Source organism: Drosophila miranda (genome assembly GCF_003369915.1).
Source record: "Drosophila miranda strain MSH22 chromosome Y unlocalized genomic scaffold, D.miranda_PacBio2.1 Contig_Y5_pilon, whole genome shotgun sequence".
Lineage (NCBI taxonomy): Eukaryota > Metazoa > Arthropoda > Insecta > Diptera > Drosophilidae > Drosophila > Drosophila miranda.
Window position 1 is genome coordinate 123662 of NW_022881647.1, and position 21113 is coordinate 144774.

Consider the following 21113-nt stretch of genomic DNA (forward strand, 5'->3'; position numbering starts at 1 on the left):
TTCGAAGGAGTTTAATGCCAGCTACGAGAACTTGCCGCTGAGTGCCCCCTTCTCGGCAGACGAGCTGCAGTGGCGTTGGAACTTGCTGCTACCGACCATGGGCACCCTTTCGAAGGCGAAGGGACAAATTCCCTTTCAACTGTGGTCCCTTGTGACGGAGATCGAACGCTCGCTAAGTACAGAAAATTTGGAACCACCCAGGGACTTGAGTATGGCCCAGAACTTTCTACTCACTCAGCTGCCATTGGTGGAGGCCATGACGCTCAATGAGCGTCGGCGACTGGAAGTCGAGTTCCTCGATATCTTATTCCAACACGAAATGGAGACACATGCGTCCGTACCACTGGGTCCCGAAGAGCAGGCCACAGTCAAGACCGAATACGATGAATTCCTCAGATCTGTTCGGGTCAAGGAGCTGCCCATATCGGCTCTGGCACAACTCTCGCTTGATGGTCCTCAGTACAAACCAGTCCAACCAAAAATCGCACACACTTTTGCCATCCCAGGTCCCCGTCCCAAAACCAATCTGGTCATTAGCAGTGTGTCTGGTGGCCAGGATCTCATTAATGTCCCGACGGCGACTGTTTTCATACCGATTCAAGCTTTCACGAGCAATGTGGTTGGACCCATTAATCCCGCGCCGGACGTTTCGACACCGCTTGATATCAATGTGATTGGTGCCAAGAAGGAACCCGTTGAGTGCCCGCCGTCTGTTTCACCACCGCTGGACATTAAGACAGGTGGAGGTGGCCCTTGCGGCCATTGAGCTTGCCATTGAGATGGAAAATGTACGGGAAAATAACCCAGAAGAGGCACAAGAGAAATCACCGGAGAAAAACCGCACTCCCGTGGAGAAGCCCGATGATGCCACTCTAAATCCTAATCCGCGGTATATACCGATCAAGAGCGCCAAGTACTACACAAAGAAGCTACTCGTTCGGGTGAAGCGCATTGATTAGGACGAGTATTTGCCGCTGTCCAGCATGGCAAAGCGCCCAAAGAAACGTGAATCCATGTACATCAAATGCACATAAGTTTATTTAAAAAATACATTACTATAAATTACAACTTAAGGCTATTCTTTAATCCGAATGGGTTTTCATATTTCGTTTGCTTCGCATGCTCGATAAACTAGTAACTAAACAAACAAATATGCGGGAGCGGGAGTAGGAGCTGGAGCTGAACTGGAGGCGGCAGGCGGGATAACGAGGACGTAGTGGCGGACAAGGCCTCATGTGAAATCATGTGAAATGATACTGGTTCAAAAAAATTTTCAATTGTTGTCGTTGTTCTACTCACTGTTGGGCGTCACATTGTTGTCAGTTTTGGTATCTGGATCAAGATTTCGTATCCGGAGTTGGGGATGCTCCAATGCCCGACAACAGAGGGTATCGCCTTCGGCGAATCCTCTTGCGCGTAGACCCAACACGCAACGAATGGTGGCCCTGGATCGAAAACTAGGGCTCCAATTTCGTCGCCGCCATATAGCATGTTGCCTCCATTCATCTTGGAGCGTCGGGACTAACTTTTCAGCTTGATTTTCTTGCAAAAGTTCTCGAAATGCCTGTCTTGTTTGTATTTATTTTTGTGGCTTTTTCACGACGCTTGCGTTAATGGCAATCGACCTATCGATAAAATATACTGTCTGAAATTCAGAAATTATACCGTAATATACCGATGAAGAAGTGAACTTATCCCACTTAATCCCCCTGTCTTAAACAGGATAACAACTTGAGTTAAATCGCGAAAAATAATAAATAATAATAGTTCTTATTGTAGATCCATTCCATCCTTCATCTTTACTTTACCATGAACATGCGCTAATCAAATTACTAGCTAAACAGGACCTCAGCCCTGAATACACAATTTTATCCGATTGATATATCAATTATTTAATTTAAAAGTGATCGAAGATATGTGATCATGCGTCGTCGAGTCGATGTTTTATGACCATCTAGGTTTAAAATTAAAGTAAAGAACTTAGTTTGGAATTTTCGAAATAAAACGCCGATTAGTTCCGCTCATCGCAAAAATATACCGATTTAATTAAAATTCGCAAAAAAAATATACAACATTTTTTCGCCAGTCGAAAAACTACCACCTACAAATATATTATCATAAAAAAACAGGTATCGATATATTCATATGTTTATAAAATTCGGGGAAACAAAAAATTTTGAAGATCAAATCCGTCGCGTCGCCTTCGAAGGAGTTTAATGCCAGCTACGAGAACTTGCCGCTGAGTGCCCCCTTCTCGGCAGACGAGCTGCAGTGGCGTTGGAACTTGCTGCTACCGACCATGGGCACCCTTTCGAAGGCGAAGGGACAAATTCCCTTTCAACTGTGGTCCTTGTAACGGAGATCGAACGCTCGCTAAGTACAGAAAATTTGGAACCACCCAGGGACTTGAGTATGGCCCAGAACTTTCTACTCACTCAGCTGCCATTGGAGGAGGCCATGACGCTCAATGAGCGTCGGCGATGGAAGTCGAGTTCCTCGATATCTTATTCCAACACGAAATGGAGACACATGCGTCCGTACCACTGGGTCCCGAAGAGCAGGCCTTAGTCAAGACCGAATACGATGAATTCCTCAGATCTGTTCGGGTCAAGGAGCTGCCCATATCGGCTCTGGCAGAACTCTCGCTTGATGGTCCTCAGTACAAACCAGTCCAACCAAAAATCGCACACACTTTTGCCATCCCAGGTCCCCGTCCCAGAACCAATCTGGTCATTAGCAGTGTGTCTGGTGGCCAGGATCTCATAAATGTCCCGACGGCGACTGTTTTCATACCGATTCAAGCTTTCACGAGCAATGTGGTTGGACCCATTAATCCCGCGCCGGACGTTTCGACACCGCTTGATATCAATCTGATTGGTGCCAAGAAGGAACCCGTTGAGTGCCCGCCGTCTGTTTCACCACCGCTGGACATTAAGACGGAGGTGGAGGTGGCCCTTGCGGCCATTGAGCTTGCCATTGAGATGGAAAAATGTACGGGAAAATAACCCAGAAGAGGCACAAGAGAAATCACCGGAGAAAAACCGCACTCCCGTGGAGAAGCCGATGATGCCACTCTAAATCCTAATCCGCGGTATATACCGATCAAAAGCGCCAAGTACTACACAAAGAAGCTACTCGTTCGGGTGAAGCGCATTGATCAGGACTAGTATTTGCCGCTGTCCAGCATGGCAAAGCGCCCAAAGAAACGTGAATCCATGTACATCAAATGCACATAAGTTTATTTTAAAAAATACATTACTATAAATTACAACTTAAGGCTATTCTTTAATCCGAATTGGTTTTCATATTTCGTTTGCTTCGCATGCTCGATAAACTAGTAACTAAACAAGCAAATATGCGGGAGCGGGAGTAGGTTCTGGAGCTGAACTGGAGGCGGCAGGCGGGATAACGAGGACGTAGTGGCGGACAAGGCCTCATGTGAAATCATGTGAAATGATACTGTTCAAAAAATTTTCAATTGTTGGCGTTGTTCTACTCACTGTTGGGCGTCACATTGTTGTCAGTTTTGGTATCTGGATCAAGATTCGTATCCGGAGTTGGGGATGCTCCAATGCCGACAACAGAGGGTATCTCAGCCTTCGGCGAATCCTCTTGCGCGTAGCCCACACGCAACAAATGGTGCCCTGGATCGAAAACTAAGGCTCCAATTTCGTCGCCGCCATATAGCATGTTGCCTCCATTCATCTTGGAGCGTCGGGACTACTTTTCAGCTTGATTTCTTGCAAAAGTTCTCGAAATGCCTGTCTTGTCTGTATTTATTTTTGTGGCTTTTTTCACGACGCTTGCGTTAATGGCAATCGACCTATCGATAAAATATACTGTCTGAAATTCAGAAATATACCGTAATATACCGATGAAGAAGTGAACTTATCCCACTTAATCCCCCTGTCTTAAACAGGATAACAACTTGAGTTAAATCGCGAAAAATAATAATAATAATAGTTCTTATTGTAGATCCATTCCATCCTTCATCTTTACTTTACCATGAACTGCGCTAAATCAAATTACTAGCTAAACAGGACCCTCAGCCCTGAATACACAATTTTATCCGATTGATATATCAATTATTTAATTTTAAAGTGATCGAAGATATGTGATCATGCGTCGTCGAGTCGATGTTTTATGACCATCTAGGTTTAAAATTAAAGTAAAGAACTTAGTTTGGAATTTTCGAAATAAAACGCCGATTAGTTCCGCTCATCGCAAAAATATACCGATTTAATTAAAGTTCGCAAAAAAATATACAACATTTTTTCGCCAGTCGAAAAACTACCACCTACAAATATATTATCATAAAAAAACAGGTATCGATATATTCATATGTTTATAAAATTCGGGACAACAAAAAATTTTGAAGATCAAATCCGTCGCGTCGCCGAATAATGGCTGATCCGAAAAACCAAATGGGTACCGAAGCTGGCACAGCAATGGACAGCGAAAGCGGTAGAGACTCCTCAGTCAGCCCAATGGAAATAAATATATCCAACACAAATTGCAATTCGATGATAGTTCTGAACGATTTACGTCTGCTGGAGCTAATTACCAAGTATCCTTTTCTGTAAAGTAAAGCAGCGCAGCCGGAACAGGACTCGGAATACGACGAGTGGGCCTGGAATCAGATTTCGAAGGAGTTTAATGCCAGCTACGAGAACTTGCCGCTGAGTGCCCCCTTCTCGGCAGACGAGCTGCAGTGGCGTTGGAACTTGCTGCTACCGACCATGGGCACCCTTTCGAAGGCGAAGGGACAAATTCCCTTTCAACTGTGGTCCCTTGTGACGGAGATCGAACGCTCGCTAAGTACAGAAAATTTGGAACCACCCAGGGACTTGAGTATGGCCCAGAACTTTCTACTCACTCAGCTGCCATTGGTGGAGGCCATGACGCTCAATGAGCGTCGGCGACTGGAAGTCGAGTTCCTCGATATCTTATTCCAACACGAAATGGAGACACATGCGTCCGTACCACTGGGTCCCGAAGAGCAGGCCACAGTCAAGACCGAATACGATGAATTCCTCAGATCTGTTCGGGTCAAGGAGCTGCCCATATCGGCTCTGGCACAACTCTCGCTTGATGGTCCTCAGTACAAACCAGTCCAACCAAAAATCGCACACACTTTTGCCATCCCAGGTCCCCGTCCCAAAACCAATCTGGTCATTAGCAGTGTGTCTGGTGGCCAGGATCTCATTAATGTCCCGACGGCGACTGTTTTCATACCGATTCAAGCTTTCACGAGCAATGTGGTTGGACCCATTAATCCCGCGCCGGACGTTTCGACACCGCTTGATATCAATGTGATTGGTGCCAAGAAGGAACCCGTTGAGTGCCCGCCGTCTGTTTCACCACCGCTGGACATTAAGACAGGTGGAGGTGGCCCTTGCGGCCATTGAGCTTGCCATTGAGATGGAAAATGTACGGGAAAATAACCCAGAAGAGGCACAAGAGAAATCACCGGAGAAAAACCGCACTCCCGTGGAGAAGCCCGATGATGCCACTCTAAATCCTAATCCGCGGTATATACCGATCAAGAGCGCCAAGTACTACACAAAGAAGCTACTCGTTCGGGTGAAGCGCATTGATTAGGACGAGTATTTGCCGCTGTCCAGCATGGCAAAGCGCCCAAAGAAACGTGAATCCATGTACATCAAATGCACATAAGTTTATTTTAAAAAATACATTACTATAAATTACAACTTAAGGCTATTCTTTAATCCGAATGGGTTTTCATATTTCGTTTGCTTCGCATGCTCGATAAACTAGTAACTAAACAAACAAATATGCGGGAGCGGGAGTAGGAGCTGGAGCTGAACTGGAGGCGGCAGGCGGGATAACGAGGACGTAGTGGCGGACAAGGCCTCATGTGAAATCATGTGAAATGATACTGTTCAAAAAATTTTCAATTGTTGTCGTTGTTCTACTCACTGTTGGGCGTCACATTGTTGTCAGTTTTGGTATCTGGATCAAGATTCGTATCCGGAGTTGGGGATGCTCCAATGCCGACAACAGAGGGTATCGCCTTCGGCGAATCCTCTTGCGCGTAGCCCACACGCAACGAATGGTGCCCTGGATCGAAAACTAGGGCTCCAATTTCGTCGCCGCCATATAGCATGTTGCCTCCATTCATCTTGGAGCGTCGGGACTACTTTTCAGCTTGATTTCTTGCAAAAGTTCTCGAAATGCCTGTCTTGTCTGTATTTATTTTTGTGGCTTTTTTCACGACGCTTGCGTTAATGGCAATCGACCTATCGATAAAATATACTGTCTGAAATTCAGAAATATACCGTAATATACCGATGAAGAAGTGAACTTATCCCACTTAATCCCCCTGTCTTAAACAGGATAACAACTTGAGTTAAATCGCGAAAAATAATAATAATAATAGTTCTTATTGTAGATCCATTCCATCCTTCATCTTTACTTTACCATGAACTGCGCTAAATCAAATTACTAGCTAAACAGGACCCTCAGCCCTGAATACACAATTTTATCCGATTGATATATCAATTATTTAATTTAAAAGTGATCGAAGATATGTGATCATGCGTCGTCGAGTCGATGTTTTATGACCATCTAGGTTTAAAATTAAAGTAAAGAACTTAGTTTGGAATTTTCGAAATAAAACGCCGATTAGTTCCGCTCATCGCAAAAATATACCGATTTAATTAAAATTCGCAAAAAAAATATACAACATTTTTTCGCCAGTCGAAAAACTACCACCTACAAATATATTATCATAAAAAAAACAGGTATCGATATATTCATATGTTTATAAAATTCGGGGAAACAAAAAATTTTGAAGATCAAATCCGTCGCGTCGCCTTCGAAGGAGTTTAATGCCAGCTACGAGAACTTGCCGCTGAGTGCCCCCTTCTCGGCAGACGAGCTGCAGTGGCGTTGGAACTTGCTGCTACCGACCATGGGCACCCTTTCGAAGGCGAAGGGACAAATTCCCTTTCAACTGTGGTCCCTTGTAACGGAGATCGAACGCTCGCTAAGTACAGAAAATTTGGAACCACCCAGGGACTTGAGTATGGCCCAGAACTTTCTACTCACTCAGCTGCCATTGGAGGAGGCCATGACGCTCAATGAGCGTCGGCGACTGGAAGTCGAGTTCCTCGATATCTTATTCCAACACGAAATGGAGACACATGCGTCCGTACCACTGGGTCCCGAAGAGCAGGCCTTAGTCAAGACCGAATACGATGAATTCCTCAGATCTGTTCGGGTCAAGGAGCTGCCCATATCGGCTCTGGCAGAACTCTCGCTTGATGGTCCTCAGTACAAACCAGTCCAACCAAAAATCGCACACACTTTTGCCATCCCAGGTCCCCGTCCCAGAACCAATCTGGTCATTAGCAGTGTGTCTGGTGGCCAGGATCTCATAAATGTCCCGACGGCGACTGTTTTCATACCGATTCAAGCTTTCACGAGCAATGTGGTTGGACCCATTAATCCCGCGCCGGACGTTTCGACACCGCTTGATATCAATCTGATTGGTGCCAAGAAGGAACCCGTTGAGTGCCCGCCGTCTGTTTCACCACCGCTGGACATTAAGACGGAGGTGGAGGTGGCCCTTGCGGCCATTGAGCTTGCCATTGAGATGGAAAATGTACGGGAAAATAACCCAGAAGAGGCACAAGAGAAATCACCGGAGAAAAACCGCACTCCCGTGGAGAAGCCCGATGATGCCACTCTAAATCCTAATCCGCGGTATATACCGATCAAAAGCGCCAAGTACTACACAAAGAAGCTACTCGTTCGGGTGAAGCGCATTGATCAGGACTAGTATTTGCCGCTGTCCAGCATGGCAAAGCGCCCAAAGAAACGTGAATCCATGTACATCAAATGCACATAAGTTTATTTTAAAAAATACATTACTATAAATTACAACTTAAGGCTATTCTTTAATCCGAATTGGTTTTCATATTTCGTTTGCTTCGCATGCTCGATAAACTAGTAACTAAACAAGCAAATATGCGGGAGCGGGAGTAGGTTCTGGAGCTGAACTGGAGGCGGCAGGCGGGATAACGAGGACGTAGTGGCGGACAAGGCCTCATGTGAAATCATGTGAAATGATACTGTTCAAAAAATTTTCAATTGTTGGCGTTGTTCTACTCACTGTTGGGCGTCACATTGTTGTCAGTTTTGGTATCTGGATCAAGATTCGTATCCGGAGTTGGGGATGCTCCAATGCCGACAACAGAGGGTATCTCAGCCTTCGGCGAATCCTCTTGCGCGTAGCCCACACGCAACAAATGGTGCCCTGGATCGAAAACTAAGGCTCCAATTTCGTCGCCGCCATATAGCATGTTGCCTCCATTCATCTTGGAGCGTCGGGACTACTTTTCAGCTTGATTTCTTGCAAAAGTTCTCGAAATGCCTGTCTTGTCTGTATTTATTTTTGTGGCTTTTTTCACGACGCTTGCGTTAATGGCAATCGACCTATCGATAAAATATACTGTCTGAAATTCAGAAATATACCGTAATATACCGATGAAGAAGTGAACTTATCCCACTTAATCCCCCTGTCTTAAACAGGATAACAACTTAAGTTAAATCGCGAAAAATAATAATAATAATAGTTCTTATTGTAGATCCATTCCATCCTTCATCTTTACTTTACCATGAACTGCGCTAAATCAAATTACTAGCTAAACAGGACCCTCAGCCCTGAATACACAATTTTATCCGATTGATATATCAATTATTTAATTTTAAAGTGATCGAAGATATGTGATCATGCGTCGTCGAGTCGATGTTTTATGACCATCTAGGTTTAAAATTAAAGTAAAGAACTTAGTTTGGAATTTTCGAAATAAAACGCCGATTAGTTCCGCTCATCGCAAAAATATACCGATTTAATTAAAGTTCGCAAAAAAAATATACAACATTTTTTCGCCAGTCGAAAAACTACCACCTACAAATATATTATCATAAAAAAACAGGTATCGATATATTCATATGTTTATAAAATTCGGGGACAACAAAAAATTTTGAAGATCAAATCCGTCGCGTCGCCGAATAATGGCTGATCCGAAAAACCAAATGGGTACCGAAGCTGGCACAGCAATGGACAGCGAAAGCGGTAGAGACTCCTCAGTCAGCCCAATGGAAATAAATATATCCAACACAAATTGCAATTCGATGATAGTTCTGAACGATTTACGTCTGCTGGAGCTAATTACCAAGTATCCTTTTCTGTAAAGTAAAGCAGCGCAGCCGGAACAGGACTCGGAATACGACGAGTGGGCCTGGAATCAGATTTCGAAGGAGTTTAATGCCAGCTACGAGAACTTGCCGCTGAGTGCCCCCTTCTCGGCAGACGAGCTGCAGTGGCGTTGGAACTTGCTGCTACCGACCATGGGCACCCTTTCGAAGGCGAAGGGACAAATTCCCTTTCAACTGTGGTCCCTTGTGACGGAGATCGAACGCTCGCTAAGTACAGAAAATTTGGAACCACCCAGGGACTTGAGTATGGCCCAGAACTTTCTACTCACTCAGCTGCCATTGGTGGAGGCCATGACGCTCAATGAGCGTCGGCGACTGGAAGTCGAGTTCCTCGATATCTTATTCCAACACGAAATGGAGACACATGCGTCCGTACCACTGGGTCCCGAAGAGCAGGCCACAGTCAAGACCGAATACGATGAATTCCTCAGATCTGTTCGGGTCAAGGAGCTGCCCATATCGGCTCTGGCACAACTCTCGCTTGATGGTCCTCAGTACAAACCAGTCCAACCAAAAATCGCACACACTTTTGCCATCCCAGGTCCCCGTCCCAAAACCAATCTGGTCATTAGCAGTGTGTCTGGTGGCCAGGATCTCATTAATGTCCCGACGGCGACTGTTTTCATACCGATTCAAGCTTTCACGAGCAATGTGGTTGGACCCATTAATCCCGCGCCGGACGTTTCGACACCGCTTGATATCAATGTGATTGGTGCCAAGAAGGAACCCGTTGAGTGCCCGCCGTCTGTTTCACCACCGCTGGACATTAAGACAGAGGTGGAGGTGGCCCTTGCGGCCATTGAGCTTGCCATTGAGATGGAAAATGTACGGGAAAATAACCCAGAAGAGGCACAAGAGAAATCACCGGAGAAAAACCGCACTCCCGTGGAGAAGCCCGATGATGCCACTCTAAATCCTAATCCGCGGTATATACCGATCAAGAGCGCCAAGTACTACACAAAGAAGCTACTCGTTCGGGTGAAGCGCATTGATTAGGACGAGTATTTGCCGCTGTCCAGCATGGCAAAGCGCCCAAAGAAACGTGAATCCATGTACATCAAATGCACATAAGTTTATTTTAAAAAATACATTACTATAAATTACAACTTAAGGCTATTCTTTAATCCGAATGGGTTTTCATATTTCGTTTGCTTCGCATGCTCGATAAACTAGTAACTAAACAAACAAATATGCGGGAGCGGGAGTAGGAGCTGGAGCTGAACTGGAGGCGGCTGGCGGGATAACGAGGACGTAGTGGCGGACAAGGCCTCATGTGAAATCATGTGAAATGATACTGTTCAAAAAATTTTCAATTGTTGTCGTTGTTCTACTCACTGTTGGGCGTCACATTGTTGTCAGTTTTGGTATCTGGATCAAGATTCGTATCCGGAGTTGGGGATGCTCCAATGCCGACAACAGAGGGTATCTCAGCCTTCGGCGAATCCTCTTGCGCGTAGCCCACACGCAACGAATGGTGCCCTGGATCGAAAACTAAGGCTCCAATTTCGTCGCCGCCATATAGCATGTTGCCTCCATTCATCTTGGAGCGTCGGGACTACTTTTCAGCTTGATTTCTTGCAAAAGTTCTCGAAATGCCTGTCTTGTCTGTATTTATTTTTGTGGCTTTTTTCACGACGCTTGCGTTAATGGCAATCGACCTATCGATAAAATATACTGTCTGAAATTCAGAAATATACCGTAGTATACCGTAATATATATATAACTTGCGTTACATCGCGAAAAATAATAATAATAATAATAGTTCTTATTGTAGATCCATCCCATCCTTCATCTTTACTTTACCATGAACTGCGCTAAATCATATTACTAGCTAAACAGGACCCTCAGCCCTGAATACACAATTTTATCCGATTGATATATCAATTATTTAATTTAAAAGTGATCGAAGATATGTGATCATGCGTCGTCGAGTCGATGTTTTATGACCATCTAGGTTTAAAATTAAAGTAAAGAACTTAGTTTGGAATTTTCGAAATAAAACGCCGATTAGTTCCGCTCATCGCAAAAATATACCGATTTAATTAAAGTTCGCAAAAAAATATACAACATTTTTTCGCCAGTCGAAAAACTACCACCTACAAATATATTATCATAAAAAAACAGGTATCGATATATTCATATGTTTATAAAATTCGGGGACAACAAAAAATTTTGAAGATCAAATCCGTCGCGTCGCCGAATAATGGCTGATCCGAAAAACGAAATGGGTACCGAAGCTGGCACAGCAATGGACAGCGAAAGCGGTAGAGACTCCTCAGTCAGCCCAATGGAAATAAATATATCCAACACAAATTGCAATTCGATGATAGTTCTGAACGATTTACGTCTGCTGGAGCTGATTACCAAGTATCCTTTTCTGTATAGTAAAGCAGCGCAGCCGGAACAGGACTCGGAATACGACGAGTGGGCCTGGAATCAGATTTCGAAGGAGTTTAATGCCAGCTACGAGAACTTGCCGCTGAGTGCCCCCTTCTCGGCAGACGAGCTGCAGTGGCGTTGGAACTTGCTGCTACCGACCATGGGCACCCTTTCGAAGGCGAAGGGACAAATTCCCTTTCAACTGTGGTCCCTTGTAACGGAGATCGAACGCTCGCTAAGTACAGAAAATTTGGAACCACCCAGGGACTTGAGTATGGCCCAGAACTTTCTACTCACTCAGCTGCCATTGGTGGAGGCCATGACGCTCAATGAGCGTCGGCGACTGGAAGTCGAGTTCCTCGATATCTTATTCCAACACGAAATGGAGACACATGCGTCCGTACCACTGGGTCCCGAAGAGCAGGCCTTAGTCAAGACCGAATACGATGAATTCCTCAGATCTGTTCGGGTCAAGGAGCTGCCCATATCGGCTCTGGCAGAACTCTCGCTTGATGGTCCTCAGTACAAACCAGTCCAACCAAAAATCGCACACACTTTTGCCATCCCAGGTCCCCGTCCCAGAACCAATCTGGTCATTAGCAGTGTGTCTGGTGGCCAGGATCTCATAAATGTCCCGACGGCGACTGTTTTCATACCGATTCAAGCTTTCACGAGCAATGTGGTTGGACCCATTAATCACGCGCCGGACGTTTCGACACCGCTTGATATCAATGTGATTGGTGCCAAGAAGGAACCCGTTGAGTGCCCGCCGTCTGTTTCACCACCGCTGGACATTAAGACAGAGGTGGAGGTGGCCCTTGCGGCCATTGAGCTTGCCATTGAGATGGAAAATGTACGGGAAAATAACCCAGAAGAGGCACAAGAGAAATCACCGGAGAAAAACCGCACTCCCGTGGAGAAGCCCGATGATGCCACTCTAAATCCTAATCCGCGGTATATACCGATCAAGAGCGCCAAGTACTACACAAAGAAGCTACTCGTTCGGGTGAAGCGCATTGATCAGGACTAGTATTTGCCGCTGTCCAGCATGGCAAAGCGCCCAAAGAAACGTGAATCCATGTACATCAAATGCACATAAGTTTATTTTAAAAAATACATTACTATAAATTACAACTTAAGGCTATTCTTTAATCCGAATTGGTTTTCATATTTCGTTTGCTTCGCATGCTCGATAAACTAGTAACTAAACAAACAAATATGCGGGAGCGGGAGTAGGAGCTGGAGCTGAACTGGAGGCGGCAGGCGGGATAACGAGGACGTAGTGGCGGACAAGGCCTCATGTGAAATCATGTGAAATGATACTGTTCAAAAAATTTTCAATTGTTGTCGTTGTTCTACTCACTGTTGGGCGTCACATTGTTGTCAGTTTTGGTATCTGGATCAAGATTCGTATCCGGAGTTGGGGATGCTCCAATGCCGACAACAGAGGGTATCTCAGCCTTCGGCGAATCCTCTTGCGCGTAGCCCACACGCAACGAATGGTGCCCTGGATCGAAAACTAAGGCTCCAATTTCGTCGCCGCCATATAGCATGTTGCCTCCATTCATCTTGGAGCGTCGGGACTACTTTTCAGCTTGATTTCTTGCAAAAGTTCTCGAAATGCCTGTCTTGTCTGTATTTATTTTTGTGGCTTTTTTCACGACGCTTGCGTTAATGGCAATCGACCTATCGATAAAATATACTGTCTGAAATTCAGAAATATACCGTAATATACCGATGAAGAAGTGAACTTATCCCACTTAATCCCCCTGTCTTAAACAGGATAACAACTTGAGTTAAATCGCGAAAAATAATAATAATAATAGTTCTTATTGTAGATCCATTCCATCCTTCATCTTTACTTTACCATGAACTGCGCTAAATCAAATTACTAGCTAAACAGGACCCTCAGCCCTGAATACACAATTTTATCCGATTGATATATCAATTATTTAATTTAAAAGTGATCGAAGATATGTGATCATGCGTCGTCGAGTCGATGTTTTATGACCATCTAGGTTTAAAATTAAAGTAAAGAACTTAGTTTGGAATTTTCGAAATAAAACGCCGATTAGTTCCGCTCATCGCAAAAATATACCTATTTAATTAAAGTTCGCAAAAAAATATACAACATTTTTTCGCCAGTCGAAAAACTACCACCTACAAATATATTATCATAAAAAAACAGGTATCGATATATTCATATGTTTATAAAATTCGGGGACAACAAAAAATTTTGAAGATCAAATCCGTCGCGTCGCCGAATAATGGCTGATCCGAAAAACGAAATGGGTACCGAAGCTGGCACAGCAATGGACAGCGAAAGCGGTAGAGACTCCTCAGTCAGCCCAATGGAAATAAATATATCCAACACAAATTGCAATTCGATGATAGTTCTGAACGATTTACGTCTGCTGGAGCTAATTACCAAGTATCCTTTTCTGTAAAGTAAAGCAGCGCAGCCGGAACAGGACTCGGAATACGACGAGTGGGCCTGGAATCAGATTTCGAAGGAGTTTAATGCCAGCTACGAGAACTTGCCGCTGAGTGCCCCCTTCTCGGCAGACGAGCTGCAGTGGCGTTGGAACTTGCTGCTACCGACCATGGGCACCCTTTCGAAGACGAAGGGACAAATTCCCTTTCAACTGTGGTCCCTTGTGACGGAGATCGAACGCTCGCTAAGTACAGAAAATTTGGAACCACCCAGGGACTTGAGTATGGCCCAGAACTTTCTACTCACTCAGCTGCCATTGGTGGAGGCCATGACGCTCAATGAGCGTCGGCGACTGGAAGTCGAGTTCCTCGATATCTTATTCCAACACGAAATGGAGACACATGCGTCCGTACCACTGGGTCCCGAAGAGCAGGCCACAGTCAAGACCGAATACGATGAATTCCTCAGATCTGTTCGGGTCAAGGAGCTGCCCATATCGGCTCTGGCACAACTCTCGCTTGATGGTCCTCAGTACAAACCAGTCCAACCAAAAATCGCACACACTTTTGCCATCCCAGGTCCCCGTCCCAAAACCAATCTGGTCATTAGCAGTGTGTCTGGTGGCCAGGATCTCATTAATGTCCCGACGGCGACTGTTTTCATACCGATTCAAGCTTTCACGAGCAATGTGGTTGGACCCATTAATCACGCGCCGGACGTTTCGACACCGCTTGATATCAATGTGATTGGTGCCAAGAAGGAACCCGTTGAGTGCCCGCCGTCTGTTTCACCACCGCTGGACATTAAGACAGAGGTGGAGGTGGCCCTTGCGGCCATTGAGCTTGCCATTGAGATGGAAAATGTACGGGAAAATAACCCAGAAGAGGCACAAGAGAAATCACCGGAGAAAAACCGCACTCCCGTGGAGAAGCCCGATGATGCCACTCTAAATCCTAATCCGCGGTATATACCGATCAAGAGCGCCAAGTACTACACAAAGAAGCTACTCGTTCGGGTGAAGCGCATTGATCAGGACTAGTATTTGCCGCTGTCCAGAATGGCAAAGCGCCCAAAGAAACGTGAATCCATGTACATCAAATGCACATAAGTTTATTTTAAAAAATACATTACTATAAATTACAACTTAAGGCTATTCTTTAATCCGAATTGGTTTTCATATTTCGTTTGATTCGCATGCTCGATAAACTAGTAACTAAACAAACAAATATGCGGGAGCGGGAGTAGGAGCTGGAGCTGAACTGGAGGCGGCAGGCGGACAAGGCCTCAACAGGCCCGGGGTTTATAGGTCAGAGAACGAGTTGTACTATGCATGTTGTCTAGGAGTTGGTTCCCCTGGTTCCCTGACGGAAATGGGGTACACATAGGTTCGTTTGATGCTTATCATAAGGCCATTGCATACATATTCAACAAACAGTCGCAAGAACGCAATTCAACAGGCAGGTCTACAGTCAATGTGGAAAAGAGCATCACTATAACAAGAAACAAAAACAGGCAGAAAGCTAACTTAAACAAGATCGATTGCAACAGGTCGAAGAAGGCGTGGGCCTACCCCTTCATTGAGGGTAGAAGGTCAGGTATGTCAGCTCAGAATAGCTGGTCCGCCAGATTGCCAATGAACGTGGCCAGGTTCACGGAGGAGCCCTCTTTGAATTTCAGTCCAATTGTCTTGCCGTACGCTTGTATGAAGATGGCTCGCACTGCATTGAGGCGTTGCTTACGTCTGCCGAGAAGAGATACAAATGAGTACTGGATTCTGCTGCTATGATTCTGCGGGGACTCACAAGTTGATGCACTGCTTGCTGGAAGTTGTGCTGCCACCCACATCTTTGGAGGAACCGTTTGGGAAACCGTGCGTTGTGTTGCTGCCATTGCTGATGCTGCTCCCGCTGCCGCTACCGCTGCCCATGTATGTCGTTGTGTTGTTGCTGCAGTGATAGCCATTGCCGCCATTGCAGATGGGAATGTTCGAGGTGGCGTCCGCCGTCTGTTGCGCCACAAAGCGCATCATGTAGCTGCCGTTCATCATGGAGTCGATGGATCCAGTGTCGGTGACCACCTGCCAGCTGCCGTTCGAGGATGTGGACTCCTGACGCTGCCGCGCATTCGAGCCGGGCACCGATATCGGGCTAGTGCGGGAGCTGAATGAATACAGGAGAGGTCAGTAGGTGGCTCGCTGGTGGGGGCTAAAGTTCGGTTACCGCTTAGGATTGGGCGCCCTGCTGGTCAGTGGATTGACTGGCGCAACTGTGGCCGTTGTGGTGGCATAGAAGTTATCTGTTATGGACATATCACAGTTGGAACAGTTTGAATAGCTGTCGTTGCTATCTTGATCGAAGGCCAGGATGTAGTCTCTGTGCAGGAAGAAAGCAAGTCGTTTAAAACTATGATCAAGCAAAGTCCCCTGGTATCTGCACTCACTCCTTGAGCGGCTCATCGTCGCAGCAGTCGGACTTGATGACTATGACACTGCTCCCGCTGCTGCTCGGGGTCTTGGCCCGCTTCCGATGCTCCACTATGCTATACTCCTCGTCCGTGATGAACTTTAGCACGTGGAAGCAGAAGAACATGATGTCCTCGCCCCGCTTGAGGCGATCCGGCAACTGGTGGCCAAACAAGTACCAGTCGTAGGCCAGTGTGAAGTACGCCATCTGCATGGCGTTCATCGACTGGTGGATGAGTCCATCCGCCCAGAGAGACAGTCGCACCAGGGAGACAAACAGCGGAGTGCGATCCCAGCCACTGATGCAGTGTATGAGCAGGCCATAGTTATCCTCCTGTATGTATTTGAGCGTGGCCCGGAGATAGTTCTGTGTGATGGACACCAAATCCCAGTCCCGGTACTCCGGCCAGATGATGTCAATGTCGGCGGCGGGCCCCAGATTGGGTATATTAATGTTTGCATCGTTGAAAGACTGCTTCCAGTTGTAGTGCAGATTCTTGGCCATGTAGTTGTTGTCGCGGAACTTCTTGAAGAACTCGCAGCCCGGATACGGAAGCGACAGCAGGTTGAAGCTCTTGTAATGATTGCTGGGATCAGCTTTCTCCGAGGAGGATACGCTGCAATAGGGAATTGTGGTTAGCCTTCTGACATGCATATATAGATCAGTATTCCCAAACACTTACGCCATAAAGTATTTGATCTTGCGGTTCTCTACCATTAGGTCCACTATCGTGGACACATTGAGGGTGTGCAGCAGCTGGATGTCGCTCTTGATGACCTCGTCGTAGCTGAACTGCGACTGCGACTGGTCGTTCATGTGATTGATCAGCGACTCGTCCGTGGAGTCGGCGTCGTTCTCCTCCCCGTTGGGTGTTGCATAGTTTCCGCTGAGGCAGTCGTAGGCGTAGTCCACCACCTTGCGGCCGTACGTCTCCGGCATCACCGACAGCGTTGCCGAGCGGCAAATGTATTTGCCCCGGTACATGATCACGGGAACGGCGAATCTTTGACGGCACCGCGCGTACTTGGCCATCGTGACCAGTTCCCTCATCCGCTGTATATCGTACTGGTCCTCGTAGATGGTGTTTTGCTGCGCGGACTGTGTCGATGGAGGCTGCTGGGGCTGCAGTTGTAGTTGAGGCTGAGGCGGGACCGGGGTCTGCAGCGGATTGGCAAAGGTGACAAATGCTTGGATGCCCACACCGTCGCTGCAGTTGCTGCCGGCACTGCTGTTGATTGCCGTTGTCGTGGCCGTTGTCCCTGAGGAACCGCCTCCTGCACTGAACAATCCATTGCCCGGTATCAGGGTCTTGGCCATGTGTCCATGCTCTGACTCAGGTATGAGTATCCTTCCAGGGTAGCGCGGGCTGAGCAGGCCATTCGAGTTGTCCAGCTCAATGAGGCTGTAGTCGAGTTTGAACAGGTATTCGCATTTCTTGGAGATCTCGTACTCCTGTGGACGAAAGAATTGTGTAAAGAATTAATATCGAGCCAGAGATGCGCATCCAATGAGGAATGAGGATTCGCAGCACGTCGATCCAACGACCTCACCCACTCACCACTCATTAGCATTATTCTTTTTTTAAACACCATTATTAAATATTTTATGAACCAACGACATGCAAAGTCAATTGCTTGCATAAATCAACGTTGTCCGTCGACTCTGCCGCTTCCGGCGTCTTAATGGACAGAGAGATTAGACAGAGAAGTGCAACTGGTTTCCGAGCTGATCTTGTGTGGCTGTTGTTCTTTGGATAAGGAGGGTCACAGCCACAACCGCCAGCTGTCACAGACAACAACAAAAAACTAGATAAAAGCAGACAAAAATAAGGCGGCACCACTCTCACACACACAAACACAAATACCTTGGACGAAACAGGTTTTTAGCACACAAACACAGGGACACAGGGAGCATAGAGAAACGTGCAAATAAAGAGAGACAAAGGCAAAGGCTGTGCAAAAAAAAGAAAACAGCCAGCAACAAGGCGAACTACAGAGCACAACAAACGTGGTGAAAACAAAGACCATTGTGTGTGAGGGAGATAGGGGGTGTGTGAGTGTGTGGGTGCCAAAACTATGGAGAGCGAAGCAAACGAGCAAAACAACTAAAACGCAATTACTTCTGCTTGATGGAGAAGGGGGAAAAGAAACGGAAAAGCCAAAGGTTAGTCGATTATTATTTCTTTTTTTATACCCGATACTCAAAATGAGTATTGGGGTATATTAGATTTGTGGTAAAAGTGGGTGTGTGTAACGTCCAAAAGGAATCGTTTCCGACCCCATAAAGTATATACATATATTCTTGATCAGCATCAATAGCCGAGTCGATTGAGCCATGTCTGTCTGTCCGTCCGTCCGTCTGTCCGTCTGTCCGTCCCCTTCAGCGCCTAGTGCTCAAAGACTATAAGAGCTAGAGCAACGATGTTTTGGATCCAGACTTCTGTGATATGTCACTGCTACAAAAATATTTCAAAACTTCGCCCCGCCCACTTCCGCTGTGATATCGGACCTTGACCGTTTCGTGTCCAAATTTCGCCACACCCCCTTCCGCCCCCGCAAAGGACGAAAATCTGGGGCATCCACAAATCTCAGAGACTATTAAGGCTAGAGTAACCAAATTTGGTATCCGCACTTCTGTTAGATCTCACTATAAAACGTATATCTCAGAATTTCGCCCCACCCCCTTCCTCCCCCACAAAGGACGAAAATCTGTTGCATCCACAATGCAGATTCGAGAAAACTAACAACGCAGAATCATAGATAATGACCATATCTATCAGATTGCTGAATCTGGATCAGATCGGATCATTTTTGTAGCCAAAAGCAAGAAATCAATTTGCAGTGGCTACGCAGCGCCCGACGTCACTCTCGCACGCATTCTTTGTCGTGTCGTTCAATATTAGCGGCGGCTGCCGGAGGAGAGCCATACTGACTAAGTATCGGGTATAACTGTAGAGTTGCGGTGTCCGCAGCAACTCACAACGTTCCCCCTCGTTTCTTTTGTAAGAAAGAGCAGCAACTGCATGCAAATGTAACTGTCCGCCAGTTGGCGTTCGCTTTTCGCTGTGCGCCTGTTAATAAGGCGCTGTAAAAACTTAAAAACAATAAACAAACGCGCGAAATAGTTATTTACAGCGCCAGAGTAATGGTTTTTCGACTGATGATCATACACCGCGACACCACCATCATCATCATCAGCTGCATCATTATCGTTGACCCAAATAACAAATTCGAAACCCAGACTCAACTCTGCTTCGGAAGCTGCAATGCAGTTTTCTTACAAACCCGGATTTCAAAGACTTTGCCGATGCTGGGCCAACAGAAATCGGCGCTGCGTGGAGCGGCATACTTTTCTTCTCAGTTTTCTGCGGCCTCGCCGAAAAAAAAAAGAAACACAAAAGAAAAAGAAGTAAAAGCCACCAGCAGCAAAAAGAAATCCCACAAATCAAGAAACCAGCAAGCAGCGCAACCGAACCGAGCCCGGGCCGGCCCGGTCCGGAGCCAGGCGAGCAGCAGGCAACGAAAGAGAGAGCAGAGCAATAGAGAGCACAGAGCACAGAGAGAAGCAAAACAACGGTTTCTTGCGCGCTCTGCTTACAGAGGCTTGGCTTATCGGCGACAGAGGCCCCCGAGCCTGGGACCCAGGACGGACCCGACGCGATTCCCGCGATTGTTGCATATTCATCAATCTGGGGCGGCGGCGGACAGGGAAAATGGCTTTTCTTGAATGAATTATTCGAAACAGGTCGAACTTCGAGTGGGGGGCACTGACCACACCCCATACACACGCACACAACGGAGTACTTTCAGGGTACAAAGCATGGGGCGCTTCCGTGTTGTCGGTTCTCCTTGTTCTCGCTTACACGATTACACACTCGAATGTGCAATGCAATGCCTTGTTTTCAAGTTTTTGTTTTTATCGTTCGTCGTTCAAAGACACCGAAAACTAGGGGGGGGGGGAAGTCGCAATCACGGCGGACGCCACTGGCTTTTCAGAACCAAAACCCAACAACAACGACGCAGCAGCAGCCAAAACGAGAGAGGAATACACCAAGGACCGAAAACCAACGGCATCGACTCAGCAACGGCGAGGAATACACCGAGAAAGCAGAAACCCAACGACAACGACGCAGCAGCAGCCAAAGAGGGAGAGGGATACACCAAGAATCGAAATCCAACGGCACCGACACAGCAACGGGGAGGAATACACCAAGAACCGAAACCTAACGGCACCGACACAAAAACGGGGAGGAATACACCAAGAAACAAAACCCAACAACAACAACGCAGCGGAAGCCAAAGAGAGAGAGGAATACACTAAGTGCCGAAACGGTAGCCAACAGCAACAGCCAACAAGCGCCGAAAAGATAAGCCGCCAGCGTCGACGCAGCAACGAAGCGCCGAAACAGTAAGCCCACAGCAGCAACGGCAGAAGAGAAACGCGGAAAACTAAAGCGAAGTAACGACGCGCCAGCAGCGAAAAAGAGAGACAAAAGTCACCGGCGCAGCGTAGACGCCAAACAACGGCGCCAGCCCTCTGCCGCCGCGAGAATGACGACGCTGGCCGCTCACGCTGGCGCTGGATCGGGAGAG

The 21113-nt window shown here is 46.6% G+C and overlaps 8 protein-coding genes, 1 long non-coding RNA gene and 1 pseudogene across 33 annotated transcripts in view; 3 read left to right on the forward strand and 7 right to left on the reverse strand.

Annotated features, from left to right (window-relative positions):
• Positions 1 to 97: 97 nt before the first annotated feature.
• LOC117194965 lies at positions 98 to 959 on the forward strand. The gene is made up of 2 exons (XM_033399444.1): positions 98 to 740; positions 808 to 959. Exons 1-2 carry the CDS (start codon positions 98 to 100, stop codon positions 957 to 959), a joined length of 795 nt encoding a protein of 264 aa, XP_033255335.1.
• Positions 960 to 1010: 51 nt separating this feature from the next.
• Positions 1011 to 1393, reverse strand: LOC117195108. Its single transcript, XR_004474953.1, has 2 exons — positions 1300 to 1393; positions 1011 to 1230 (listed from the first exon to the last, which is right to left on the reverse strand). It is a non-coding gene; the product is annotated as an uncharacterized LOC117195108 (long non-coding RNA).
• Positions 1394 to 3212: 1819 nt separating this feature from the next.
• Positions 3213 to 3820, reverse strand: LOC108160326 (actin-related protein 4-like). 6 transcript variants are annotated; one of them, XM_033399715.1, is made up of 2 exons: positions 3501 to 3820; positions 3213 to 3446 (listed from the first exon to the last, which is right to left on the reverse strand). In XM_033399715.1, the coding sequence occupies exons 1-2, from the start codon at positions 3703 to 3705 to the stop codon at positions 3286 to 3288; spliced, it is 366 nt and encodes a 121-aa protein (XP_033255606.1). In that variant the 5' UTR covers positions 3706 to 3820; the 3' UTR covers positions 3213 to 3285. The 6 variants fall into 6 exon arrangements, with proteins under 6 accessions (XP_033255606.1, XP_033255607.1, XP_017149742.2 ...); XM_033399716.1 differs by having other exon boundaries at positions 3213 to 3436; positions 3501 to 3819; XM_017294253.2 differs by having other exon boundaries at positions 3213 to 3459; positions 3501 to 3819.
• Positions 3821 to 4412: 592 nt separating this feature from the next.
• On the reverse strand, positions 4413 to 6261 carry LOC117195061 (actin-like protein 6B). Of its 6 annotated transcripts, none has more exons than XM_033399729.1 (2): positions 5941 to 6260; positions 4413 to 4630 (listed from the first exon to the last, which is right to left on the reverse strand). In XM_033399729.1, the coding sequence occupies exons 1-2, from the start codon at positions 6140 to 6142 to the stop codon at positions 4557 to 4559; spliced, it is 276 nt and encodes a 91-aa protein (XP_033255620.1). In that variant the 5' UTR covers positions 6143 to 6260; the 3' UTR covers positions 4413 to 4556. The 6 variants fall into 6 exon arrangements, with proteins under 6 accessions (XP_033255620.1, XP_033255615.1, XP_033255617.1 ...); XM_033399724.1 differs by lacking the exon at positions 4413 to 4630 and adding an exon at positions 5653 to 5886 and having other exon boundaries at positions 5941 to 6261; XM_033399726.1 differs by lacking the exon at positions 4413 to 4630 and adding an exon at positions 5706 to 5899 and having other exon boundaries at positions 5941 to 6244.
• On the forward strand, positions 4588 to 7906 carry LOC117195056. Its single transcript, XM_033399707.1, has 2 exons — positions 4588 to 4649; positions 6845 to 7906. Exon 2 carries the CDS (start codon positions 6935 to 6937, stop codon positions 7802 to 7804), a length of 870 nt encoding a protein of 289 aa, XP_033255598.1. The 5' UTR covers positions 4588 to 4649; positions 6845 to 6934; the 3' UTR covers positions 7805 to 7906.
• LOC117195057 (actin-related protein 4-like) lies at positions 7850 to 8457 on the reverse strand. 6 transcript variants are annotated; one of them, XM_033399708.1, is made up of 2 exons: positions 8138 to 8457; positions 7850 to 8083 (listed from the first exon to the last, which is right to left on the reverse strand). In XM_033399708.1, exons 1-2 carry the CDS (start codon positions 8340 to 8342, stop codon positions 7923 to 7925), a joined length of 366 nt encoding a protein of 121 aa, XP_033255599.1. In that variant the 5' UTR covers positions 8343 to 8457; the 3' UTR covers positions 7850 to 7922. The 6 variants fall into 6 exon arrangements, with proteins under 6 accessions (XP_033255599.1, XP_033255601.1, XP_033255600.1 ...); XM_033399710.1 differs by having other exon boundaries at positions 7860 to 8073; positions 8138 to 8456; XM_033399709.1 differs by having other exon boundaries at positions 7860 to 8096; positions 8138 to 8456.
• Positions 8458 to 10293: 1836 nt separating this feature from the next.
• Positions 10294 to 10897, reverse strand: LOC117195059 (actin-like protein 6B). Of its 6 annotated transcripts, none has more exons than XM_033399718.1 (2): positions 10582 to 10897; positions 10294 to 10527 (listed from the first exon to the last, which is right to left on the reverse strand). In XM_033399718.1, exons 1-2 carry the CDS (start codon positions 10784 to 10786, stop codon positions 10367 to 10369), a joined length of 366 nt encoding a protein of 121 aa, XP_033255609.1. In that variant the 5' UTR covers positions 10787 to 10897; the 3' UTR covers positions 10294 to 10366. The 6 variants fall into 6 exon arrangements, with proteins under 6 accessions (XP_033255609.1, XP_033255610.1, XP_033255611.1 ...); XM_033399719.1 differs by having other exon boundaries at positions 10300 to 10540; positions 10582 to 10896; XM_033399720.1 differs by having other exon boundaries at positions 10300 to 10517; positions 10582 to 10895.
• Positions 10898 to 12700: 1803 nt separating this feature from the next.
• LOC117194955 (actin-like protein 6B) lies at positions 12701 to 13303 on the reverse strand. Of its 5 annotated transcripts, none has more exons than XM_033399428.1 (2): positions 12989 to 13303; positions 12701 to 12934 (listed from the first exon to the last, which is right to left on the reverse strand). In XM_033399428.1, exons 1-2 carry the CDS (start codon positions 13191 to 13193, stop codon positions 12774 to 12776), a joined length of 366 nt encoding a protein of 121 aa, XP_033255319.1. In that variant the 5' UTR covers positions 13194 to 13303; the 3' UTR covers positions 12701 to 12773. The 5 variants fall into 5 exon arrangements, with proteins under 5 accessions (XP_033255319.1, XP_033255320.1, XP_033255321.1 ...); XM_033399429.1 differs by having other exon boundaries at positions 12711 to 12947; positions 12989 to 13302; XM_033399430.1 differs by having other exon boundaries at positions 12711 to 12924; positions 12989 to 13300.
• Positions 13304 to 13757: 454 nt separating this feature from the next.
• LOC117194953 lies at positions 13758 to 15207 on the forward strand (annotated as a pseudogene).
• A 111-nt stretch (positions 15208 to 15318) lies between these two features.
• The window catches only part of LOC117194952 (myotubularin-related protein 14-like), a 59215-nt gene continuing 53420 nt past the window's right edge, over positions 15319 to 21113 (reverse strand). Inside the window, exons 2-6 of the mRNA XM_033399424.1 lie at positions 17204 to 17973; positions 16499 to 17137; positions 16279 to 16431; positions 15862 to 16218; positions 15319 to 15800 (exon numbers count right to left, since the gene is read on the reverse strand). Of these exons, the coding sequence (XP_033255315.1) occupies positions 15665 to 15800; positions 15862 to 16218; positions 16279 to 16431; positions 16499 to 17137; positions 17204 to 17973 (2055 nt within the window). The 3' untranslated portion in view covers positions 15319 to 15664. The remainder of the gene's footprint in view (positions 15801 to 15861; positions 16219 to 16278; positions 16432 to 16498; positions 17138 to 17203; positions 17974 to 21113) is intronic.

What these genes read in the sequence shown, in the direction of transcription:
- LOC117194955 (XM_033399428.1), bottom strand. Translation starts at nt 13,193, where the DNA reads ATGAATGGAGGCAACATGCTATATGGCGGCGACGAAATTGGAGCCTTA. An exon ending in CAACAATGTGACGCCCAACA is followed by an intron (nt 12,935 to 12,988) that starts GTGAGTAGAACA and finishes ATCATTTCACAT; the next exon opens with GATTTCACATGAGGCCTTGT.
- LOC117195061 (XM_033399724.1), bottom strand. Translation starts at nt 6,142, where the DNA reads ATGAATGGAGGCAACATGCTATATGGCGGCGACGAAATTGGAGCCCTA. An exon ending in CAACAATGTGACGCCCAACA is followed by an intron (nt 5,887 to 5,940) that starts GTGAGTAGAACA and finishes ATCATTTCACAT; the next exon opens with GATTTCACATGAGGCCTTGT.
- LOC117195056 (XM_033399707.1), top strand. Translation starts at nt 6,935, where the DNA reads ATGGGCACCCTTTCGAAGGCGAAGGGACAAATTCCCTTTCAACTGTGG.
- LOC108160326 (XM_033399715.1), bottom strand. Translation starts at nt 3,705, where the DNA reads ATGAATGGAGGCAACATGCTATATGGCGGCGACGAAATTGGAGCCTTA. An exon ending in CAACAATGTGACGCCCAACA is followed by an intron (nt 3,447 to 3,500) that starts GTGAGTAGAACA and finishes ATCATTTCACAT; the next exon opens with GATTTCACATGAGGCCTTGT.
- LOC117195057 (XM_033399708.1), bottom strand. Translation starts at nt 8,342, where the DNA reads ATGAATGGAGGCAACATGCTATATGGCGGCGACGAAATTGGAGCCTTA. An exon ending in CAACAATGTGACGCCCAACA is followed by an intron (nt 8,084 to 8,137) that starts GTGAGTAGAACA and finishes ATCATTTCACAT; the next exon opens with GATTTCACATGAGGCCTTGT.
- LOC117195059 (XM_033399718.1), bottom strand. Translation starts at nt 10,786, where the DNA reads ATGAATGGAGGCAACATGCTATATGGCGGCGACGAAATTGGAGCCTTA. An exon ending in CAACAATGTGACGCCCAACA is followed by an intron (nt 10,528 to 10,581) that starts GTGAGTAGAACA and finishes ATCATTTCACAT; the next exon opens with GATTTCACATGAGGCCTTGT.
- LOC117194965 (XM_033399444.1), top strand. Translation starts at nt 98, where the DNA reads ATGGGCACCCTTTCGAAGGCGAAGGGACAAATTCCCTTTCAACTGTGG. An exon ending in ACCGCTGGACATTAAGACAG is followed by an intron (nt 741 to 807) that starts GTGGAGGTGGCC and finishes AAAATAACCCAG; the next exon opens with AAGAGGCACAAGAGAAATCA.